The sequence below is a fragment of the Vigna umbellata genome, chromosome 5, assembly GCF_029865625.1.
Source record: "Vigna umbellata cultivar VRB3 chromosome 5, Vumbellata_1.0, whole genome shotgun sequence".
NCBI lineage: Eukaryota > Viridiplantae > Streptophyta > Magnoliopsida > Fabales > Fabaceae > Vigna > Vigna umbellata.
The window spans coordinates 59803443-59825575 of NC_142169.1; the positions used below are offsets into that span (position 1 = coordinate 59803443).

At 30.5% G+C, this 22133-nt stretch overlaps 3 protein-coding genes, 2 non-coding genes and 1 pseudogene across 5 annotated transcripts; 3 read left to right on the top strand and 3 right to left on the bottom strand.

The window, feature by feature from the left end:
- The first annotated feature begins 1465 nt into the window (after positions 1–1465).
- LOC148198749 (uncharacterized) lies at positions 1466–2216 on the top strand (annotated as a pseudogene).
- Positions 2217–4288: 2072 nt separating this feature from the next.
- Positions 4289–4370, top strand: TRNAS-UGA (transfer RNA serine (anticodon UGA)). The gene has a single exon. It is a non-coding gene; the product is annotated as a tRNA-Ser (tRNA).
- A 440-nt stretch (positions 4371–4810) lies between these two features.
- On the top strand, positions 4811–4892 carry TRNAS-UGA (transfer RNA serine (anticodon UGA)). The gene has a single exon. It is a non-coding gene; the product is annotated as a tRNA-Ser (tRNA).
- A 1729-nt stretch (positions 4893–6621) lies between these two features.
- LOC124824146 (uncharacterized) lies at positions 6622–8119 on the bottom strand. Its single transcript, XM_047296525.2, has one exon. It carries the CDS (start codon positions 7819–7821, stop codon positions 7015–7017), a length of 807 nt encoding a protein of 268 aa, XP_047152481.1. The 5' UTR covers positions 7822–8119; the 3' UTR covers positions 6622–7014.
- Positions 8120–8458: 339 nt separating this feature from the next.
- LOC124824142 (Major facilitator superfamily protein) lies at positions 8459–12574 on the bottom strand. Its single transcript, XM_047296521.2, has 18 exons — positions 12146–12574; positions 12003–12065; positions 11799–11888; positions 11398–11457; positions 11189–11254; positions 11023–11088; positions 10854–10929; positions 10703–10767; positions 10455–10547; positions 10286–10366; positions 10107–10191; positions 9946–9989; positions 9776–9838; positions 9637–9696; positions 9492–9545; positions 9038–9097; positions 8833–8947; positions 8459–8730 (listed from the first exon to the last, which is right to left on the bottom strand). The coding sequence occupies exons 1-18, from the start codon at positions 12341–12343 to the stop codon at positions 8615–8617; spliced, it is 1455 nt and encodes a 484-aa protein (XP_047152477.1). The 5' UTR covers positions 12344–12574; the 3' UTR covers positions 8459–8614.
- Positions 12575–13863: 1289 nt separating this feature from the next.
- On the bottom strand, positions 13864–17962 carry LOC124824143 (sugar transporter ERD6-like 5). Its single transcript, XM_047296522.2, has 18 exons — positions 17671–17962; positions 17520–17582; positions 17144–17233; positions 16999–17058; positions 16713–16778; positions 16548–16613; positions 16348–16423; positions 16185–16249; positions 15933–16025; positions 15759–15842; positions 15594–15678; positions 15447–15490; positions 15243–15305; positions 15084–15143; positions 14945–14998; positions 14647–14706; positions 14436–14550; positions 13864–14269 (listed from the first exon to the last, which is right to left on the bottom strand). The coding sequence occupies exons 1-18, from the start codon at positions 17839–17841 to the stop codon at positions 14151–14153; spliced, it is 1434 nt and encodes a 477-aa protein (XP_047152478.1). The 5' UTR covers positions 17842–17962; the 3' UTR covers positions 13864–14150.
- Positions 17963–22133: the final 4171 nt, after the last annotated feature.

Genomic DNA, 22133 nt, shown 5'->3' on the forward strand with positions numbered 1-22133 from the left:
AAGGATTTTAATTTTTTGTGTTATGTTATTTGAAGAATGCAAATGAATTTATGATTGAAATAATGCCTCTTAAATAAGTTTAAATTTTTTTTTGTAATTGTATAATTTAACAGAATAAAATTATTCTCTAAATTTATCCATTTAAATGCATTAGTTAACCCGATAAATCTTATATATATATATATATATAATTTGAGAAATTGTCATATTTACTGGACCAATGGGTGAACCTCCCAACTCACTATTGAGTAGACTCGGTATGACTATCATATTGTGCTAGTTACATAAAAGGTTAATTCAACTTAATATATAGATATCAATAACACTTTTAAAGCTTTTCTTAACTTGATCTCTCTTCAACATAATAAATATAATAAATATGATATAATAATTAATATATAAAAGTAAATAAGTCAAATATAACTGTTGAAGAATAAACGTTATTTTTATTAAAATATTTAACAAGACAATCTATTTACTTCAACTTTTCTCAAGTTTCTTTTACTCTTTGACATAAAATACACATTCTGATGATATAACATCATAATTTTCATCTGCTGAAGAAAAATATCATTGTTAGGTTCTCCAATTTATTCATCGATAGTTATGTTAGATTATTCCATTTTAGCCTTCTTTATGTCATTCTTTTTCTTCCTTCATGCAAAAACTAACATTAATATCTTTGTTTTCCTATTTTCTCATCTTTTTTTTTCTCAGGTTTAATGGAAGGAAGACAAAGTTTTTTCCTATCTTACTAAAATTCTCTCTCATCAAAAGGTTCAATTTTTTTTTATTCGATGCATATTCAGGTTTTATTCTTTCTATTCATTGTCCATGAATTTACACAATCTGGTTATTTCATTTTTGTCATTCATATGAGTATTGACTAAAACTGGAAGTGGTTTGATGTGAAAAAAAAGGAATAAGTGATTTAATATTTATATTAGAAAATAGTTGCGAATTAAATATTATATTTGTTAATGAAGAAAAACACATAAGATTTTATGTATAGATAATAACAAATGAAAGTTATTTTTTATCTTATGTATTTTATTGTTATTGTAGAATCCACTTTGAAAAAACATAAAAAGATTATTTAGTTATTTTAATATATCATATAATTTTTTTATCTTTATTATAATGTACCTTGTAGAAAATGTTGGCGGTGTCCCTTATCAAGTACTTTATAATTTCTCATAAAACATTTAATATTTTTATTAAAAACATTAAAGAGATGTAAAAATAATTTTATTTAGAATGTGAAATCAATGTTCTTCCTATTAAGTTTCTCATTGTAATATAATGTTTCTCACTTAAAAAAAATGCATTTTTATATGATGATATTGGTATGTTCTATCAACAAACTACTTGGTTGATATGTCTTACAATGAGGACCAAAAATATAAAAATAATTATATTTGACATGTAGATATATCTATTTTTTATGTTATACACAGACCATACCATGGATCAACAATTTGGAAAAATAAATGATTACACAGATGCCTACTTTGAAGGAATAATTCGTGCTTGTGAGGTAAATATTACTACATAATATTTAAATTATATAATTACTTTTCATTTAATAATCATAATATCTGACATAGTTTACTTTTGTAAAATATAAATCAGAGCAGAGTAAGAATTCCAAAAGGGTTCTATAACACATGGAGTAATGAACTGGGCAAAGCAGTTATACTTGAAGATGATTATGGCAATATTTTTGCTGTGGAAATTGATGTTATTACAATAAACAATAAAGTTTGTGCTTATTTTAACAATGGTATGAATAGTTTGAAGGATTTCTACCATATTGAGGTTGGAAAATTGGTGCACTTTAAATATGTAGGACAAGGTACCTTCAAAATAAGGTTCTCTATTCCAAGGCCACCATTAGAAACCACTTCAAGGATTCAAAAGGGCACTAGAAGAATGTTATGGGAAAGTAATATTTTTTATGAACAATTTCCCAATATGGAAAACAATGGTTAGTTATAACATTTATAATATATGTTTGTTAATTAATTGTATTTTTTTTTGTTTTAACTATAAGTTTTAATGTGTATGTTATTCCAGCAAATGTGGTGAAAGATGAATTTATAAATCAAGCATCAACTATTGGTGTGAAGTTACCAAACAATGTGGAAGAAGAATGAGAGATAATATGGAAAAATGGTGAAATAGTAAATCAAGTTGTTCTTGGAAGAGGTATATAGAGAAAACAACTTTGCAAGAAATGGAAAGGTTCAATTTTGGAAAGTAGGAGATGAAAAATTAAGTGTGAGAATAATGTATGTTTAAGTTAGTAGGTTTTGTTATGATGTTCTTGACTTAAAACCACTTAATATAAATTATTTATACAATATTTATAAGAAAATTTATACGTTTGTTTAAATGGTGAATTCTTATAAGATTGTTCTAGCCTATTATTTATCAAATAATTAAATATGTCTTTTCGTCTTTAAATTATTATAAAAAATTATGTTTCGTTTTTAAATTAAACTATAAAGTATTTATTTTTATTTTATTTTATAAAAATATATGTAAAACATTTAATATATCAAACAAAATTTCATGAATTAAAATATAACCTTAACATATAATTTGTTGGGATCACATTTTATATTGATTTTCATAAAATATAAAAACTAAATTTTTATAATTCAATTTAAGAATGATACATAATTTTTTATAATAATTTGAAAATAAAAATATATTTAACTCTTAATTAAAATAAATTTTAATTGATTAGAAATGTGATGTTATGATTATATAAGGATCTTCAATTCAATTCATGTTTGAAAATAAAAAATCATAATCTTGTACTTTTTCAACACAGTTTCATTTAATATATATAATCTTTATTAAATAACTTCAACATCTTTTAATCAATTAGTGTTGAAATTTAAGAGTATCAGAGACACTTTTCAGATTATTCATGAGTTACAATCATTCATGAAAAGTTACAATTATTCATGAAGGCTTACAACCATTCATAAAAAGTTATAATCATTTATGAAGAAATGTAACTAATCAGAATTTGGTATCTCTTGGATTTAAAAGATGTCTGATCAACATCTCTTGGATTATGTGTTCTATTGATAAAAAATATAAGATAAGACTTTTTCTCTACATTCTCTCATTCACTTAACACACATATCAATTCGTTCGTGAGAATTTTATTCTTGTTTGACGTTAATACTAAGAGTGAGTATTATTGTTGTATTTCTTCTTTGTATCTCAAAAGTGGATTTCATGATTCCCTTCGCTCTTATAAGGGACGAAATATTGCTTTTAAGAAAGTGTGTATTCACGCCTAGAAGATTATATCAAGTCTACATTGTTGTTCATCTTGTTTCCCTAAGTTCTTGGAAAATTATTCCAACAATTAGACACTTAATTACAATTAAAACATATCGTTAAGTGAGATCCAATCAAATGAAAATTTTTCATGGCCAAATAAAACAAAAAAAAAAGGTTAACATTAATTAGGATCGCAAACATTTTGAATTTATAATCAAATAAATGTGTTAGAGCATGTTGTTTCGTAATTTATGTCTTCACATTTCAATTGCAATGATAAAAAAAGGTTTTATTGAAAAGGAAATTAGAATAAACAAAAATTAAAAAAATAGATAATAAATTTTGTATCTAATATTTTGTCATACGTTAAGTAACCCACTTCAAAATCATTTGATAATTTACTCAATAGTTGAAACTTCGAAGTTTACTATATAATTAAGTTAAACTCACCTTTTAGTTAAACTATATGTCAAACTTCATCAATTCGTTCTTCCTTCGTGGTTTTGAATGACTAAACACTTTTAAAGAATTCTAACATCTTTTGACAAATATAAATATTCTAATAAAAAAAATTCTTATAATTTTTCTTTACGTTAAACAAGTCATGACAGTAGAAAGAATATATTTATACTCTACGGTACCAATTTATTATAAATTTTAATTATAATATTATTTTATGATTTTAATTTTAATTTATATATTAAAGATATTAATTTGTTACAATATAAAACATAATAAAATACTAGTAAAGTAAAATAAACTAGAATCATTAATAAAACAAATTCAAGATATACATATCGATACTTAAATTTGAATTATTTTGAATAAAAAAATATCAATTATTAATTTTTTGTATTATCTCAATCATTAAAATTAATGATTATTAAATTTTGATTTTATTTTCTAAAATGAAAATATTGCTCAAGAAAAGTAAAAATTTGTAATATTAATAAATAATTATATATGATGCATATAACCAAACATGGTCGATATGTCCGAGTGGTTAAGGAGACAGACTTGAAATCTGTTGGGCTTCGCCCGCGCAGGTTCGAACCCTGCTGTCGACGTTTTTTAATAAATCTTAATATAATTACTATATCTTTCCTTATGAATTTTTTGATATATATGTTCTAAAAATTAATAAATATTGGAGATTTTTATTTTAATTACTTTTAAAATATCACATTTTTTAATGCATAAACCTGATAGCCCAGGATTGAATTGTGGACCCAATTTAAACCAATCCCATTTAATGAGGTTTATGAAAAAATAAACAATATTTAGTTACATTTTAACTACACGCTAACTAACACGTTTACACTAATTTTTAATTAAAATTATATTAATACGTTCACTAATTTTTCATTTGAAATTATATTTTTAGTCATTAAAAATATTTTTTTAGCCTCTTTTGATTTTTATACATACCATCTTTTATGTATTTATATGAAATAATAAAAGTTGAACATTATTGTTTTACTAAATTGACCCTAGCTTTCTCAATAATGTCGATATGTCCGAGTGGTTAAGGAGACAGACTTGAAATCTGTTGGGCTTCGCCCGCGCAGGTTCGAACCCTGCTGTCGACGACTTTAATTTTTAATGATACCTCATATCTACACATACAAAATCAAAGTATATTAAAACAAAATGTCCTACTTTCAAATGAGGTCATGATATTCAGATAATAAACAAAGCATTTTATATTTTTAGTCAATCCACGTCTCCTTTGATAAAATATATATACACACCGAGTTTTAAACAAGTTCATTCTCAAAACTAAAAAAAACTCAATAACCTTTACTCCTTCCTCTCACTCATTTCTCTTTTATCATACTCAAAACTAAAGTATATTAAACAATATGTCTGTGTAAAGAGTTGAATCATTTGTATATTCGCCACGCAAGTGTTTTTTATTTTTTTCAAGCCAATTACCAATTCCTTCATATGTCATTATGTTTGTGAAAATTAGATAAGACAAAAATTATAAAATGAAAATTCATTATAAAATCATTTTTTGTAAGAAATTGTTTAACAGCGAGTGTTTCTGATTTTTTTTTCAGTTGGGACTAGGACAGAGAAAATGTTGGGATGAGAGAGATGAAAGAAAAAGAGTTTAGAGGAATGAGAGACATGAGTAAGAGTTTAGAGGAATGAGAGACGTGAGTAAGAGTTTGAGGTTTTTTTTAGTTTTGAAAATGAAAATTATTAAAATACTCTTAATCGTAAAACTTAGAATCCATGATATATATATATATATATATATATAAGGGTATTATAAAACCCGGTACACATTGCTAAAATAGGTGTTAGCAAACCCCTGTATATATATAATTAAATTAAAAAAACTACATTTATTTATTTTAAATTGTTTGAAAGGCAAAATATGTTAAAGTTTCGAATAAAGATAAATATAAAGGAAAAATAAATATATCAAACGAAACTAGAGAAAATAAATATATTTCTCTAAAATACTTTGTATATATTCTCCTAATCCTGATTTATTTCTTCATAAATCAACCACACAAACTTTATTGCATTTTTAGTGATGACGTATATATTTTACTTAATCTCATCAATAATAAATACTCCATAATTTACACGCATCAATTATTGGACTTCAAAAGCATATATTTGCCAAAAAGAATTCAAGTATTTATGAGGAGGGCAATTAAATTTTTGAAATTTAAGGTGAGTAAAAATTTATAAGGAGGATATGTTAGAGGAGGTAAAACATGCCTTAATTTTTTTAAAGCTTCATTACCAGATTGAAAAATGGTGAATGAAGAAGAGATGAAATAGTCAATGTCTTAGGGTTGAAGTAATGAACTTTTTGTGAGTCATTAAGAAGAAGAGAAATAAGGGATCACCACTGTGTAGATAAGAAAATATTGAACTATGTCACCATTATTTTTTATTCTTTTTATATCTTGCACTCTTCACACTCAAGTTCTGTTGAATCTCTAATGCAACAATCCTTCACATTTGATTTCAATGAGCATTTCTTCCTGCAATGAAATCGTTTGAACATCTTCAAGAACAAGCCAAGAAGCTCAAACATCTGTGATTGTTCCAGCCAAAAATGATGATTTAAATAATGAACATCCATTCATAACTTTTCCAAACAATTTTTTGGTGAAGAACCACTTACACTTACTCCACTGTCTCCACTCCCACTTTCTTCAAATCGACAGAACCCATTTTTCTTCAACTCCCACAACATAAATCAACCCAACACTGAACAATCTGATGAACTGAAACCAGAGACAAGAAAACAGTTCAAATTGGAGAGAGAGTGAGAGAGTGAGATGACGAGAGTTCAAATTAGAAGCCACTGGGTTGATTAAATGGCAAATTTTCCGAGAACTTTAACTGGTTTCAACAACAACCTTAAAAACTGAAGAAAATATGTTCAGAAATTGTTTTTGGCATCTAACATAAATCTTCAAAATTTGGTAAATACAGTACAATAGCTCTCCGTCTCGAACATTCTCTCTCTCTGCCTAAGAATACAAAACGCAGCAAAGTAATTACAGCCTGTGTGGACCTCTTGGTAGTGTCGTTTTTCCAGCAACCAAACACCACCGCATGCATGCATGATTTCTCTCTATACACATCCAACCCTTCTTCTGCCAATTTTTGCAGTGCAAATTCCAACGTTCAAATCATTCATTCCCCTTCAAAGCTCCATGCCACGTGTCCCTCCAACCCTCACACAATGCTGATTCCACACATGCGCATGCTGCCATGAACATGGTGATGGTGATGATGGTTCACCATCTCGTGACACCTCCTTAACCCTTCACTACTCCGGAGCCTCCACTCTCCGACGTTCTCTTCCTCTATTCCTTTTTCTTCTTCTTCTATCTCTTCCTCTTCCTCTTCTTTTTCTTCTTCTTCTATGTCTTCCTCTTCCTCTTCGAGATCTGACACCAGACGCAATGTCAAACGCCCGTTCTCTCGCCATGCATGCAGAATCTCCGGTCGCTCTATTCTCACTTCCGTCAACTCCAACCTCCCGTCTTTCCTCACAGGCCGGAGATAAAAACTCGGTTTACCGTTCCGATTGAGCGACGACAGCGGCGGTGGAAATGTCCTCACCTTCCCTCTCCCTTCCGTCTTCACCGTCCTCCTCCGAGAAATCTTCTCGCCATCGATCACATCCTCGTCCTCGCAATTACTGTGGATTTGGTCGGAGCTCTCGCAGCCTAGAGTCTCCGTGCATGAGGCCAAGCCGCTGACGAAGCAGACCACCTCTTCGTCAAGGGATCCAATCTGTGTCTTCTTGGGCCGAGGCACGTCGCTGTTGGGCTTCAGCATGGCGGACTCCAGAACGTTGGGAGGTCTGTGGACGTCTGTGGTGGCGAGTCCAAGGCCCAAAAGTGGATGGTGGTGATAGTGGTGGTGATGATGACACGTGTCAGTGGAGGTGTTTCTCTTGAACAATTTGATCATGGCAGGGAAGACGAGGGAGAAAAGAAAAGGCGGATAGAAAGGGAAACCGGTTGAGCTTGTCATGGCATAATAACAATAATCATAATCAAAACGTAAAAGCAGTTGTAACAATTTGTGAGAAGGGATTCTGGAAGAGAAGAAGAGAAAGAAGTTATTAATAAAATAAAAAGGAAAAGCATAGCATGGGCATGGGGTGGCAGAGTGAGAGTGCCAACCAAACAAAACGCAAGAAAAGGAAGGGCGTGTTTGTTTCGGGGTATGAGCTGGAATCCTTCATGGAGCAAACGGTGCCGGGTCCCACGTTGGACTCCGCGCAAATAGCTTTTTATCTCTTTCTTTTTTTCTGTGGGTTAAATTTTAACCAAACGCTAACCTCTTATCTCCTAATCCTACATGCCACGTATTAATTATGCGTTGACCTCTTTTTATCACTTCGTTAATCTTTTTCTTTTCTTTTTCATTTCTCTTCTACCATTTTTATGCTCATACACGTTTTAGTCAAACATCAAACTGTTGTCAATAATTAGAAACCATTTTTTATTTTGGTTATTCTTTGTTACCGTTTGACCATCCCTAACAAAATTAAGAAAACGCGATTCCCAGGTCTTCTAATAAGCACGTTTGCAAGACACAGACATTGGCCCTCGGAGTTTGCGCGAGTTGTTCCTGCTCCCAGACCCAGGCAATGATCATTTACACGTTGTTCAAAAACAAAGTTGTATCATTTGTTCCGAAAATTAAATTGCTGGTTATTTCAATACATCGGTTCTTATTTGAAAAAGTAGTTTTCAGATCAACGTTGTAAAAGTTGTTCATAAATCACCATTTGTCCGTGTCCTTCATAAATGTGCCGAATTCATCTCTTGAGGGATGCTTGAATTTCTTCTAGCGTACGCCCCTTCGTCTCTGGCACTAGTTTTGCCACGAACAGAACAGTGAAGCCACATATGGCAGAGAAGATGAAGAAAGTTCCTGAACGAACATAATGTGAGTTTTTGCTTTCTTGGTATCATTTCTTTTCTGGGTCATTTTGGTTTTCTCTTTTAAGGGTGCAGTAAGTATGAATGAACCTACCTGCGGAACTCCAACTCATGAGAAAGTTAAAAGCATATGACACGATCCAAGAACACAACCAGCTAACCAAAGTCACAAGACTTCCTGCAGAGCCCTTCACATTAATGGGAAATATCTGGGAGCCATGAAAAAGATAATTCAGTACACTTTAAGAACTTCTTATGATCCATTTTTTATTTCATATATATATGTTCAGAAACTATACCTCAGACATTATAACCCAGGGGATTCCTCCCATGCCAAGAGAGAATGATCCTGTATATACCTGATCATTGAAAAAACTAACTGTTCAAAATATCAGGTACGTGGATTTGTTTCAATGTTTTCAATATTCTTCGTTACAAATAAAATGCTAACTAGAAACAAAGAAAGAAGTCATTTTTTGGTGTGAGTATTTGACAGTAAAGAACTCGAACTTCATTACATTATACACTCTAGAAGTATTTGATGTTCGGTGATGTTATTATTAACTGGGCAAAAAGAAAACACAGGTAACATTCTTTCATCTCATTTCAATGTCATAAAACGAGTAATGAATTTGAATTTATGTTTTGTTATTGTTATTATTATCCAATTAAATGCATAAGATTGCACACTGTAATCAAAGATTCAAATAATGGTGCATTATTGCTTAAACATTGCCGTTGAAAAATCATCACCAGTACACCGACAAGTGCCAGAATGGGACTGACTTCCTTCCATTTATGTAGGTCCTGCATGAGGCAAGCTCAATTAATTGACCATTTTGAAATAACTAAAGTAAAAAAGCAATCTTGGTAGAGCAGATTTTGTTATTTAAAGAACCTGCAAGAAGAATGATAGGGCTGCAAGGAAGCATCCTAAGCATGTTCCCGAAGCAGAAACCTGCATAAAGCTAAACATTTTGGATTCAGATCTTACATATCAGCACAAAACAGAAGAAACAAAACATCATCTTTTCTACCAGCAGAAGTGGTCGTCTACCAGATTTATCCATCAAAAGCACTCCCAGAGCTGTCATTGGGATCTATAAAGATACAAGTGAAGAGAAGACTCACCAAAGGAGTGGCATCTATCTCATTTTATACAACAGTAAGAAGGCAAGCGAATCAACTGTATGAAGAGAATGAAAACCTGAACTGCAACCATTGCTATCATTCCAATACTTCCCGAAAATCCTGAGATAGATAAGAATTTCTGCCTCTATGACAATTGTGTTATAAGTTGAACATTCTCATGGCCATCTTCTTTATCAGTCATGTGTTAGAAGCATTAAAAAAAGAATATGCATGTACCCGCAGAGATGAATATAGAACTTGCATAAAAAGCAATGCCGTTAACCCCTCCAAACTGTTGCAGTATCATCAGACCAACTCCTACCTAACAAAGTAATTAAAAAATACCATAAGAATCTGCAAAAAGGACAAGACAGGCTGCAAGAACAAGAAAATATATCTTAGAAAGCTCAGCTCACAGTAAGTGACTTCAAATACTGCAACTGAAATAAGCCAAAAATGGTAGCTTCTGTTTTGGTCTGAAGGGCTTCGGTAAAATCCTACAAAAAAAATAACATAGAATAATGTGTTAGACTCTTAAGCTTCTTCTACTACCCCAACACAATAATGAACAAACACTATATGTACTCTAATTTCAGTGGCCTCTTGAGAAACATCAGCATTCTTTCCTCTAAGACGCTGTAGAACAGATTCACTCGTTTCCCAGTGACCAAATTTTGCCTACACAAGATTTCAAACTGTCACAAACTTGCAATGTGTTTGTCTAACATGTAGTGATTCCAATTATTTGACACAAGTGACTGAAAATCTCAGTTTCTTGTGTGAATCATGTCATGTTCAACAACAGATCAACAAAAATATCTCAAACAACTCACCAGCCACCTAGGAGATTCGGGAATGAAGAATAGACCCAAAAGTTGTACGAGACACGGAATAGTTCCTGAGATAAAGAAAGAAAATGCCACTTACATTGCAACCTTTCTTAATTTCACTATGTTAGATGAAAACCATGCAGATGAGCATTACCTATTAGAGCCAAAATCCTCCAATTTAAGAACGATCCAATAAGATAAGTTAATGATACCCCACAACAAATCATTAACTGTCAAAAGAAACTCCAAATTGGATTTTAAATAAGCCTATTACTTGCAATGGAAGCAAAGTGATACTCAGAAAAGAATCATCGTTTCCTTACCTGATGAACTGTGGTGAATCCCCCTCGGAGATTCTTGGGTGTTATTTCTGCCACATAAACTGGTACCTATAATGGAAACAGAAGAAACAAACCCATTGTTTTTGTTTTGAGCGACCGAATTCCTCTCGAACTGCATTTGTGAAAAACTAAGAGTCACAACAATTACCACATAAGATAGAAGGCCCATTCCACATCCTACCAAAAATCTTCCCACGTAAAGCCACCAACCAACCTTCAAACAAGCACCAAGTGTCAGATAAAAACGACTTAACTTGTGTGCAAATATCAAGGTTTGCTTTATCGATCAAGTTAATTGCTCAAAAAGATATTTTGCTTGTATAGGCTTATATGAAAGTGGCGTGTAAGGATGGTAACCTTTGACAATGATATGGCAAGCCATCCCAAGATGCAGAATACTTCGGAGAAACCCATAGCCTGTTTTTCAAAATGGAAGAAAACGGAAGATTGAAATAAGGTTGTTAGGAATTCAGGATGACAAGTAATTCAAGGTGGAGAAGATTGTTAGGAATTCAAAATACCAGTATACAAGTAGAAGATTCCTAAACATGTTGCTTGAAGGTTTTGGATTAAAAGTATTGTTACAGTATCTTATATGGACTGATTCACGAAAACTTATTGCCTAATGTTAAGTTAAAAGTGATGTTGTAATTTCTTATATAGACTTTTTTATAACTGATTGGTTTCAAATCTCCCATGTCTTGAAATACCTAACCACATGAAACTTTCATTTCAAAACACAAATTGAATAAACTTACAGCTCTTCGACCTGCGTAGTCTGCTATTCTACCACTTATGATGGCCCCAATCATTGCTCCAATCGTCAGTATTGATCCAAAAATCGAATACTGGATAAAACCAGACCAATAAAAAGGTATTAAATGTGTTCCTTCCTTCCTCTCATCAGTTAAATGGTTAGTACATGACAAACAAAAACAAAGGTCGTGATTCAAAGTTCAAACCTCAGCCACGCCGAGATTGAGATCATCCATGATTCCATTTTGAGAAGGAGACGAATATCCAATCTGCAAAATTCATACACTGGCAATGGTACTTCCAAACTCTCATAAAACTGCCAAAGCAAAAACGTGTGAAGGGAACTTACAGCAGACCCAAAAACATAAGAACCTGAGACCGCAACAAGGGTGGTAAGAATAAGAATAGCTGGTACCGACCAAGTTTCTTCCTGCCTCTTTTCCTCACACTCAACCCCATCGTTACCATGATAAGCTTGCAATATTTCTGTGGAAAGCAAAGGACTTGAAAATTCTCTCGGTTCAGCACTCTTAGCACTGTCGTCCATGGGAGCCACTAAGAATTTTAAGGTTGTTTGTGACAGTAAATGAATCTATGAAGAACAGTGCTTTGTGAGGTCCAAAAATGACTAGTTTGGACGACAGTGTTGGAGATAAGTCTTGTGTATTATTGACTTTCGATACTTCGTTTGATGTTTTGAACTGAACTTCATTGGAGGGACTGTGACATGGTTTTTGTTACTGGGCATGTGAAATCTGAACTGATAGGCGTAGATTTTTTGTAGGATGTGTCATCATAAGCTTGCACAAAAGGCCAAGAGTTCCAAGCTGTGGCATTCTAAAAATCTTACCTTTTCTTGCATGTGATGACCAAGTCCTCAAGATTCTTTTGTGTTGTCCTGAGTCTTTAAAGTAGAGATTGATGCATTAACAAAATTATAGTATATTTTAAAATATCAAAATTAATTTCCATCAATATTACAACAGATAAACAATACAAAAACACTGTAGATAATCTAAATTGGTGGTGAGCGATGAAGTAGTAACTTAGATATTTTTGTGTGAAAATATTTATATTTTATTTTCAACCCACCATTATTAACTTTTTAATACAAAATTAAAATGTTACTTTGACTATATTTCTACTATTATTGGCAAGTCCTTTTTTTTTTAATTATTACAACTCAAACTTCAGTAGGTATTATAATCCAAGACACAACTATTAATCTCTTTGACCATGTTTCATACTTTTAGAATTTAACTTCTAACACCATAAAAGACCAAACATGTTTGTCACTTGAACCATGTTGGTCTTCTGTTATGACTAATACAAAATGAAACATAGCATCCACACAATTAAAATTCTTTTATATTTTTAGTATCTAATAGTCATAATATACGATACAATATGATACATAATATCCATCATTATTATTCTTAGATTTATATGAATTTTAGATTTACTTATTTTTGTTTTGAGTATCCAATTTTTTTTTTAATTAGATATATAATTCATTACAAAATTTTGGTTGAAGATCCCGAAAAAAAAATCATTTTCATTTTGTTCTTATTATCACTTCACTCTTTTTAACTTGTTTTTAAGGTTTTTTTTTTTAAATTTCTCTTTTATTATTATACTTGTTATCATGTGATAATGTATTTTGCCGGCAACACATATAATCAACTTAAAGTAAATTAATTTATATTATATTAATCTTCAACCATTCTTCTGAAGCGTATTTTGGTTTAGAAAACACTTCAACATATAATAACTTTTTAAGTATCCAATTTTAAAAAAAATATTAGAAACATAAAACAAAAATTGAGAAACAAAAAGTATTTAAGTTATATTTTTACATAATCAATTTTATTTAGTTTTTTTATATTTGTAATAATACATTATAGCAATTGACACTATAAATTGTTTTCAAATTTTACTCAGTAATATTTTTAAGTCAAATTGAAAAAAAAAACAAATAATGAGAGTGGAAAGTGACTAGCATGGATTATAAAAGTGTGCACATTAATTTCTTGTTTTCATATTATAAATAAAATGAAATAAAATAAATTATATACATAATATACATTTTTATTTATATAAATTCTAAGACAGCAAATAAAATTACATACACAGAGTCTCTGTTTTAGCTAATACTGACAATTTTGATATGTTACCGTACATTGCACTGATTAAATTGGATAAATAATACAATCACAAAAAAATGATCGTGACTTGGAGATTGTTATCTCCAAGATTCAAACTTATGTAACTTTTGAATAAACTTTCTTTACACGAAACCCCATCAATGTGCAACTTGCAGAAATTCTGTTGCAGAGGAATACCAAATTCATCTCTCAGAAGGTATTCAAAGAAGCTTGAATTTCCTCTAGTGTACGCCCCTTGGTCTCTGGTACTAGTTTTGCTACGAAAACAACAGTGCTGGCACATATGCCAGAGAACAAGAAGAAAGTTCCTGCTCCAACACAACCAAAACATGACAATGAACCCTTAGTATTCTTTTTTTCCATGTTTTTCTCTTTAAATTTGGATGTTTTACTGATTTTTTTGTCTTGTCTCTAGAGGAAATTAATGTATGTGTTAGAGTGGAAAACAGGAAATAAGAGTAAATTGAAGTTTACCTGATGAACTCCAACTCATGAGAAAGTTAAAAGTATATGCAACAATCAATGAACATGTCCAGTTAACCAAGATTACTAAGCTTCCAGCAGTGCCCTTCACATTAATGGGAAATATCTGAAAAAATATATACATGAACAGCATTCATGTGCTGAGGATTTATTATATTTCAATTTTAATTTGATGAGTCGAAGCATAGTTGAACAAAGCTACCTCAGACATTATAACAGACGGAATTCCAGACATGCCTAGCGAGAACAATCCCATGTATACCTGCTCATTAGGAAATTTAAAACCAAATTGCTTTTATCTATCAGTCATTCAGTCCATGAGTAAACCAGGCTGAATATGCAACATGAATTGAAATTTTGTCGGAGAATTAAACTTCAGAGACAAAATTAAAGTCCTAAATTCAATTCGATCTTACTAAGACAAATACAAGGCCAGTGAAAAATGAAAAGACAAGGATAAGTAGAAGATGCAACTGTTGGTAGAGTTAGAAAAGCATTACCAGTACACCAACAAGCGCTATAAAGGGACTTATCGACTTCCATTCCTGTATATCCTGTATCAAGTAAGCCTGATTGTTCTTAGAAATGATTCAAAAAACAAATGATTAAAGCAAAGATCTTCAATCGAAAGAAAAGAACCTTCAAGAAGAATGATAGGGCTGTCAGGAAGCTTCCTATGCATGCTCCTGTAGCAGAAGCCTGTGTAAGAGTCCAAATTTTGGATGAGAATCAACAGAACATGGAAACAAAATAAAATTAAAATTTAAAAAAGGAAAAAAAAACGTTTGGCCATTTTACCAGTAAAAGTGGTCGTCTTCCACATCTATCCATCAAAAGTACTCCTAAAAATGAAAATGAGACCTATAAACAAAAATAAAAGGACTATGTGAAGAGAAGACCCTGGAATGAAGTGTACACGTATCATCCAAAATGGCACTGAACTTGACTTGTATAGAATTGAGCACACAAAACTAATGAAATTGAGTAAACAGAAATAAAAACCTTGAAGACACCCACTGCTATTGTTCCAATAGTGTCTGAAAATCCTGTAAAAGAGAAGAATCTTTGCCTTAATGAATCATGCACAAATCTAGTATTCTATGATTTGTTTTTTCTTATTTGGCATATGTTAGAAGGAGCTGCACCTACCAGCAGAGATAAATATGGAATTTGTATAGAAAAGAATGCCACTAATCCCTCCAAACTGCTGCAGCATCATCAAGCCTACACCTACCTAAACGAGTAACTAAATACCATGAGAGCCTGGAATCATTAAGATAGCCTGAATGAATGGAATGGATTTAGAATGCTCACAGTAAGTGTCCTTAAATACTGCAACTTAAATAAGACGAGAATATTGCCTTTTTCTGTGTGTTGCTGAAGGGCTTCTGTGTATTCCTACAAATGAAGGTACAGCCAAAAAATGTTATATATTAAAATATGTGTCCCCCAGTAAGATCATAACCCAAACAAGAACTTGTTGTGTACTCTGATTTCAGTGGCCTCCTCATAAACATCAGCATGCTTTCCTCTTAGGCGCTGTAGAGCAGACTCACTCTCTTTCAACCGACCAACCTTAGCCTGCAGAAGATTACAAATATCGGTTGTGCTGTGTTATCAAATGACATGTGTTGACTCTAATCATTTGACAAACAGAAGAAAAAACTAGGTTGCTTGTGTGATAAGTGTCCAACATGTACTGATCAAAGAGCAAAATTCCAGAAGCTAAGAACAACTCACCAGCCACCTGGGAGAATCAGGAATGAAGGGAAGAGTCAGAAGGTGCACAATACAAGGAACAGTTCCTGAGATAAAGACAAAAAATTATGTGAGTTACTTCGAACCCTTTTTAATTTGGTTTTGTGAAAAAGAGCAACATAAAGAATAGTACAAGTATATTTACCAATCAAGGCCAAAATCCGCCAATTCAAAAATGCGCCAATAAGATAAGTTAATGACAACCCACAGCAAGTCATTAACTGCCACAATTATACCAAATAGACATTTAAAGTAAGCCTTTGAGTGACACAAAAAATTAAGTGGCACGATACACAAAATAAGAGTGGAATGACTGAGGTGATATCATTTATAGTATTCCTTTACCAGATGACCTTCGGTAAATGCTCCTCTGAGATCCTTGGGTGTTATTTCTGCTATGTATACTGGAACCTAATTTGCAAAGGGAACTGTGTTACATGTATTTCTCGATTGACTGAATAACATTAATTTGAATTGCAGTCATAACATATCAAACGTTAAAGCAATTACCACATAAGATATGATGCCAACCCCACATCCTACCAACATTCTTCCAATATAAAGCCACCAAGAAACCTTCAAACACGGAATATTCATTATCTTAGACTGAATTTAAGGAAATTCAGAGAAACAGATAGAAATCCTGTGGCTTTGGGCGTAGGAAGGAACAGGTAGAAACAACCACGAAGTAAACCAATTAGCTCAGAAGTAGCTTTGCTTGAAGCCTGGTTAATAAAGAAACTCGGATATCCGTAAACTTCAATTTGAGAAATCTGGGAAGAAATTAATGCCAAACCTTTGAGAATGCTATGATAACTGATCCCAAGATGCAGAAAACCTCCGAGAAACCCATGGCCTTCATGGAAAAATGAAAAATTTAACCAAAAGCGAACAACTGTACCACTGAAACTAAAACTAAGCGTAATCTGTCTCTGACTTACCAATCGCCGACCCACATAATCTGCTATTCTACCACTTAAAGTGGCACCAACTATCGCTCCAATCGTCAATATTGAACCAAAAGTTGAGTACTGCAAAAGTGACATAAACGATCAAATAAACAAGAACCAATAAACTATAAGGAGTGAATTTAAGAGAAAACTTAAAACAGCTTCTTAGGTATTGTTAGTTTCATCTATGTATTACACAAACAATTGAGGTGTCCTCAAGTAAAATTAGAGAATACCGGAAAAGATATACACAACTTAAACATCAAAATTTTACAAGGAACATTCAATTTCCAGAAAAGTCAACTGTTCTTACAACGGCGATACATTTTAAGAAAGATGACAAAAACAAAGATTGTTAGGTGGTAACCTCGGCGACAGAGAGATGCAGGTCGTGCACGATTCCATACTGAGCAGGGGATGAATATCCGAGCTGCAAAAAGAGGTGTGTGATGTGACGGCAAGAACAGAAATGATGATTCTGAATTGTGATGAACCAAAATGTGTGATTGATAACTTACAGCATACCCAAAAACGTAAGAACCAATTGTAGCAGAAACGGCGGTGAAAACAAGCATAAATGTCATCCCAGAAGCTTCACTTTTCTCATCGTCATGGAAATCAACTCCATCTTTGCTCGAAGACAGCAGAGGAGTTGAGTTTAGACTTCCTTCACTGCCTTTGATGCCCATGAGTGATGATTCCTTCGCCCAAAAGTTTCCACCACACGACCAAACACTCCACCCAAGTTGTTTTACACTTAACAAGAAAGCTTAGCAGATAAACATGTGGTTCTGTATCAGATTCATAGCACAAGAACAAAATCAGATATTTAATATTTTATTATTAAAATAACTGTCAACCAGTTGTTGGGAGAAAAAGCAGTTGAAGAAATAATTTTTTGGATGTTGTATTCTACTCTGTAAATCAATACACGCTGATTTTTAGCCATTTCATTATTCTACGACTCTCTTTCTTCCACGATATCTACAACAATAATAAATCTACGACCTTCTTTTTTTAAAACCTTTTTCATATTTTATTTAAATTTGTGTTTTATTGAAAATATTTTTGGATGATTTGAATATTTTTTTATATATGGCAAATCTTAATTCACCTATTTTATAAAAGAGACTTAAATTTGTGAAGCTTTCAACTACTTCTTTGAAAAAAAATCGAAGAATAATTGGAAAATGGATTACTTGAATATCTTTACAAGATCTTAATTAATAAATTAGTACAATATAATGTTTTAAACTAGATAATTTCGTAAAATCATGCGCTGTGGGTTTGTATTGAGTGGGTGAAGAGCACGTCAGAACCCGTTGTCATTCCCAATATTCTTATTTAAAAAGCAACATTCATTTCACGTGGTTTTTTATTTTATATTTTATAAGATTTTTAGAAGATTATGTATACAAACACTAAGTATTTTTTTTATTTTATATTCTTTAAAAATTATTATTAGTTATAGCGCGTATCACATGCTCATATGCTAATTTCAACAAAATAAAATTATTTTTTCACGGAGACGGGTTAAATTTATTAAATGTATGGTGACTTATATCATGATTGATAAAATTAAATCACACTGCAATCATTCAGGCTTTATTGAATTTGAGAGATTTGAAGATAAAATTGTTTTTTTTTATTTGACTAGATTTGGAGATAAGTGAGAGTGAATTTGGAAGTAAATTTTTTTAATTTGCCGTCAATTAAATCTTACACTAATTATCACAAACTTTACTTCCAAATTTATTGTCAGTTACTTCTAAATCTATTCAAATAAAAAACAACAAAAATTTATCTTCAAATCTTTTCAAATCCATTTAATTACTCTCCCCCAAATTCATTCAAGTAAACATTTGAAAAAAAATTTAATTGTCTAGGAAAATTTCGTTAAGTGTCACATCAATTTTGCTAATGAGTGTTAAGTGTCACGTCAATTTTGCTAATGAGTGCCAAGAATTACTTATTGCATGTGTTATGTTAGTTATTGTGTTTCTAATCTTTAAAATTTAGAATAATATTCGAGAAAACTAAAAGTATTTATTTAAAATTTATAAAATGTAATTTTAATTTAAGTGTTATGTCTGAAGAATCAAAATAATTTTAAATTTTTTAAAGTTTTGAGATTAAACTAATTTGATAAATTGCGTATTTGGTATAAAATACCGAGTATTCATTTTATAATTTATGAATTTTATTTTATAAATGTAAATTTTTTGGTACTAATAATCTCAAAATTTATATTAACTATTTTTAGGAAATAACTATAGAAATATAAAATGTTTACTGTAATGTATTATACATCAACAAAAGAATAAGATCAAAATAAATTTTACATTCAAAACTCAAATAAACACATGGGTATCAATAAAAAAAATACTACATTTTATCATGAGTTTCATAATGTTATCGGGTAAGAAAATTTGGAGTAAGGTGTTGTCTTTTCTAAAACTGTTAACGTATAGAGAATTAAAACGAAATATTTATAAAGTTTAAGGATTAAATTAAGATAAAATTTGACTAAATTCAGTTAAAGGACGAAAAATATATTTATTTTTTTAATTTAAACGGTAAAATAAGATATGAAAATTATTTAAAAATAATAAATAATTAATAAAATATGAATTATGAAAGTATTATTAAAAATGTAGGTTAAAAGTTCTAAACGAGCAAGAGTAACTAAATTATAAGGGTGAAAACATATTAATTATGAAAGTATTATTAAATAAACTATAAATATTTTTTAGTAAAAGTTTTAATTCAAATTTGAAAGTACAATCAAATGTAAAGAATTATCAAATAAAATATAAATAATTTATTGTAAAAATTTGAATCCAAACTTAAATGTACAATAAACTGCAATTGTTTATTTTTTTTTTCTGTTTTTACTTATTTTTCTAACGGTCTTCCTTCTTCTGACTATAAATTTTATGATGAACTTCTAACCTATCGGATTATGTATGATTTTTAAATTCTTTCTAGATTACATTAAAGTTTAATTTAATTTTCAATTTTGGTTTTTAATTTGTTTTATTTTCTATGTGTGAATATTTTTCCTATTTTTATTTACCTAAACAACAGTGAAAAATGAAATTTAAAAAAGAAAAGCAAAAGATAGCTTGAAAAAAAACAAATATAATAGGGAATGGAAATAGTGAAAAATAATTGTAAGTGAGGATTGAAACCGAGAAACAAGATGAGAAAATAAAAAATGAGAATAAATTGAAATCTGTGACAGTTTTATAATTGCTTTCAACAAATAAGTTAAAAATTATGTCGATGAAGATAAAATAGAAAAAGTAAAGAAAGATGTGTATTTTTTTTATGTAGATATGAGTACGTGGACATGCTTATATGTGCCTACGTGTTAATTAGTCTTGTATATCTCTAATTTGTCAAATAATTTTAGAATAAATAAATAATTATGTATTCCTAATATGTTATCTAAATTAATAAAAAATATTTAGAATCATCCTTACTAAGCTAAAATAAATAAAAGTTTATGAAGTAACATATTTCTTTTATTTCTCCATTTATCTAATTTCATATATATATATATATATATATATATATATATATATATATATATATATAATTATAAAATTTCAATTATTTTAATAATCTACGGAGATTATCTATAATTATAAAATAAAAAACGTATTAATTTTAATTTTAAGGTCCGTATTTTCAATAATTTATTAATAATTTAATTTTGTTTAAGATTGATAAACAGTTCAATTTAATCTATTGTTGGTCTCTTAAAAAAAGTTAGGCAAATTGATTCATTATAATAAAAAATGTTGACTTATCTTAACAAAAATGGATCGACAAACTAAGCCACTAACTTTTTTAAATGTTAATTTCTCTAACTTGTTTAAATTTATTATATATAAAGAGAGAAAAAATAGAGTATTAGAGTAGATAGGTGTATTAAAATAATGAGACCCAGTATTTTATTATAAAATAATTTTATAATATAAATAGAATTTTATAAAGTTTGTCTCATTATCTAAAACACGGTCTATCTTTCTAAACTCTTTTCTTTTCGTTTTCTCTCACTTCTTTCTACAAATTATCACGCTTGGATCTCCTATTCGATGATTAGGGAGTACCTAGACGATCCTGGCGTCGAGGGCTACAATCTCTACCGATCAATTTTCTATTTTGAATTGGTAAGTTGTATCCTCTCTTTCTCTGTGCGTTCTTGGACTGTGATCATGCAACGATTTCTGTTTGCATGTATCTAGTTGTTTTTCTCTTCAATTTCTAGCTCAATTTAAGTTCTAAGGTTGGTTTCCTATCACCAATCGGTGAGTTATAGGTTTTTATAGAGTTTTCTTGTGGTGCAAGCAACTGTCGGTGTAATTCTTGAGTTGTACAGTTTTATAGAGGTAAGGGAAACTAGGAAATTTCTTTAATTTGTGTAATTTCTTGTGTATGTTTGTGGAAAAGATGATCCTTGAGTTATTTGAACTGAAATGATGTTTTGTGGTATATGAACAATATGTGAATTGTGATTTTGAATGTAATTGCATGAATTGATATTCTGGACTGTTTTGAATTATGTAATGACCTGTTTTGATGGTATAAAAGGTTGGGAATCTGTGAGAGGAAAGTTGTAGTGAGGTTGATTAATTATGAATGGTAGTAGTTTATCTTTGTTTAAGTCATTATGAGGAAGTGGAGTAGTGAAAATGAGAATTAGATGTTGTTTTGGTCTATTGGGATAGCTTTGTTAAGTCAAATGTGACTTGTTTGAGTCTCTACATTACTTAAAAATGAGTCAAAAATGGTAGAATGAGTTTTTGGTCCCTAAGTTGTTGAATTTGATGGTTTGGAGTAGAAATTGAGTGTTAAATGTAAGACCCATAAAAATAAAAATATATATATAGATATAGTAGTAAATTTTAGCATTTTATTAGTAATAATAATTTTAGTGGATAGAAAAATGTAAATTTTGGATATAAAATTATAG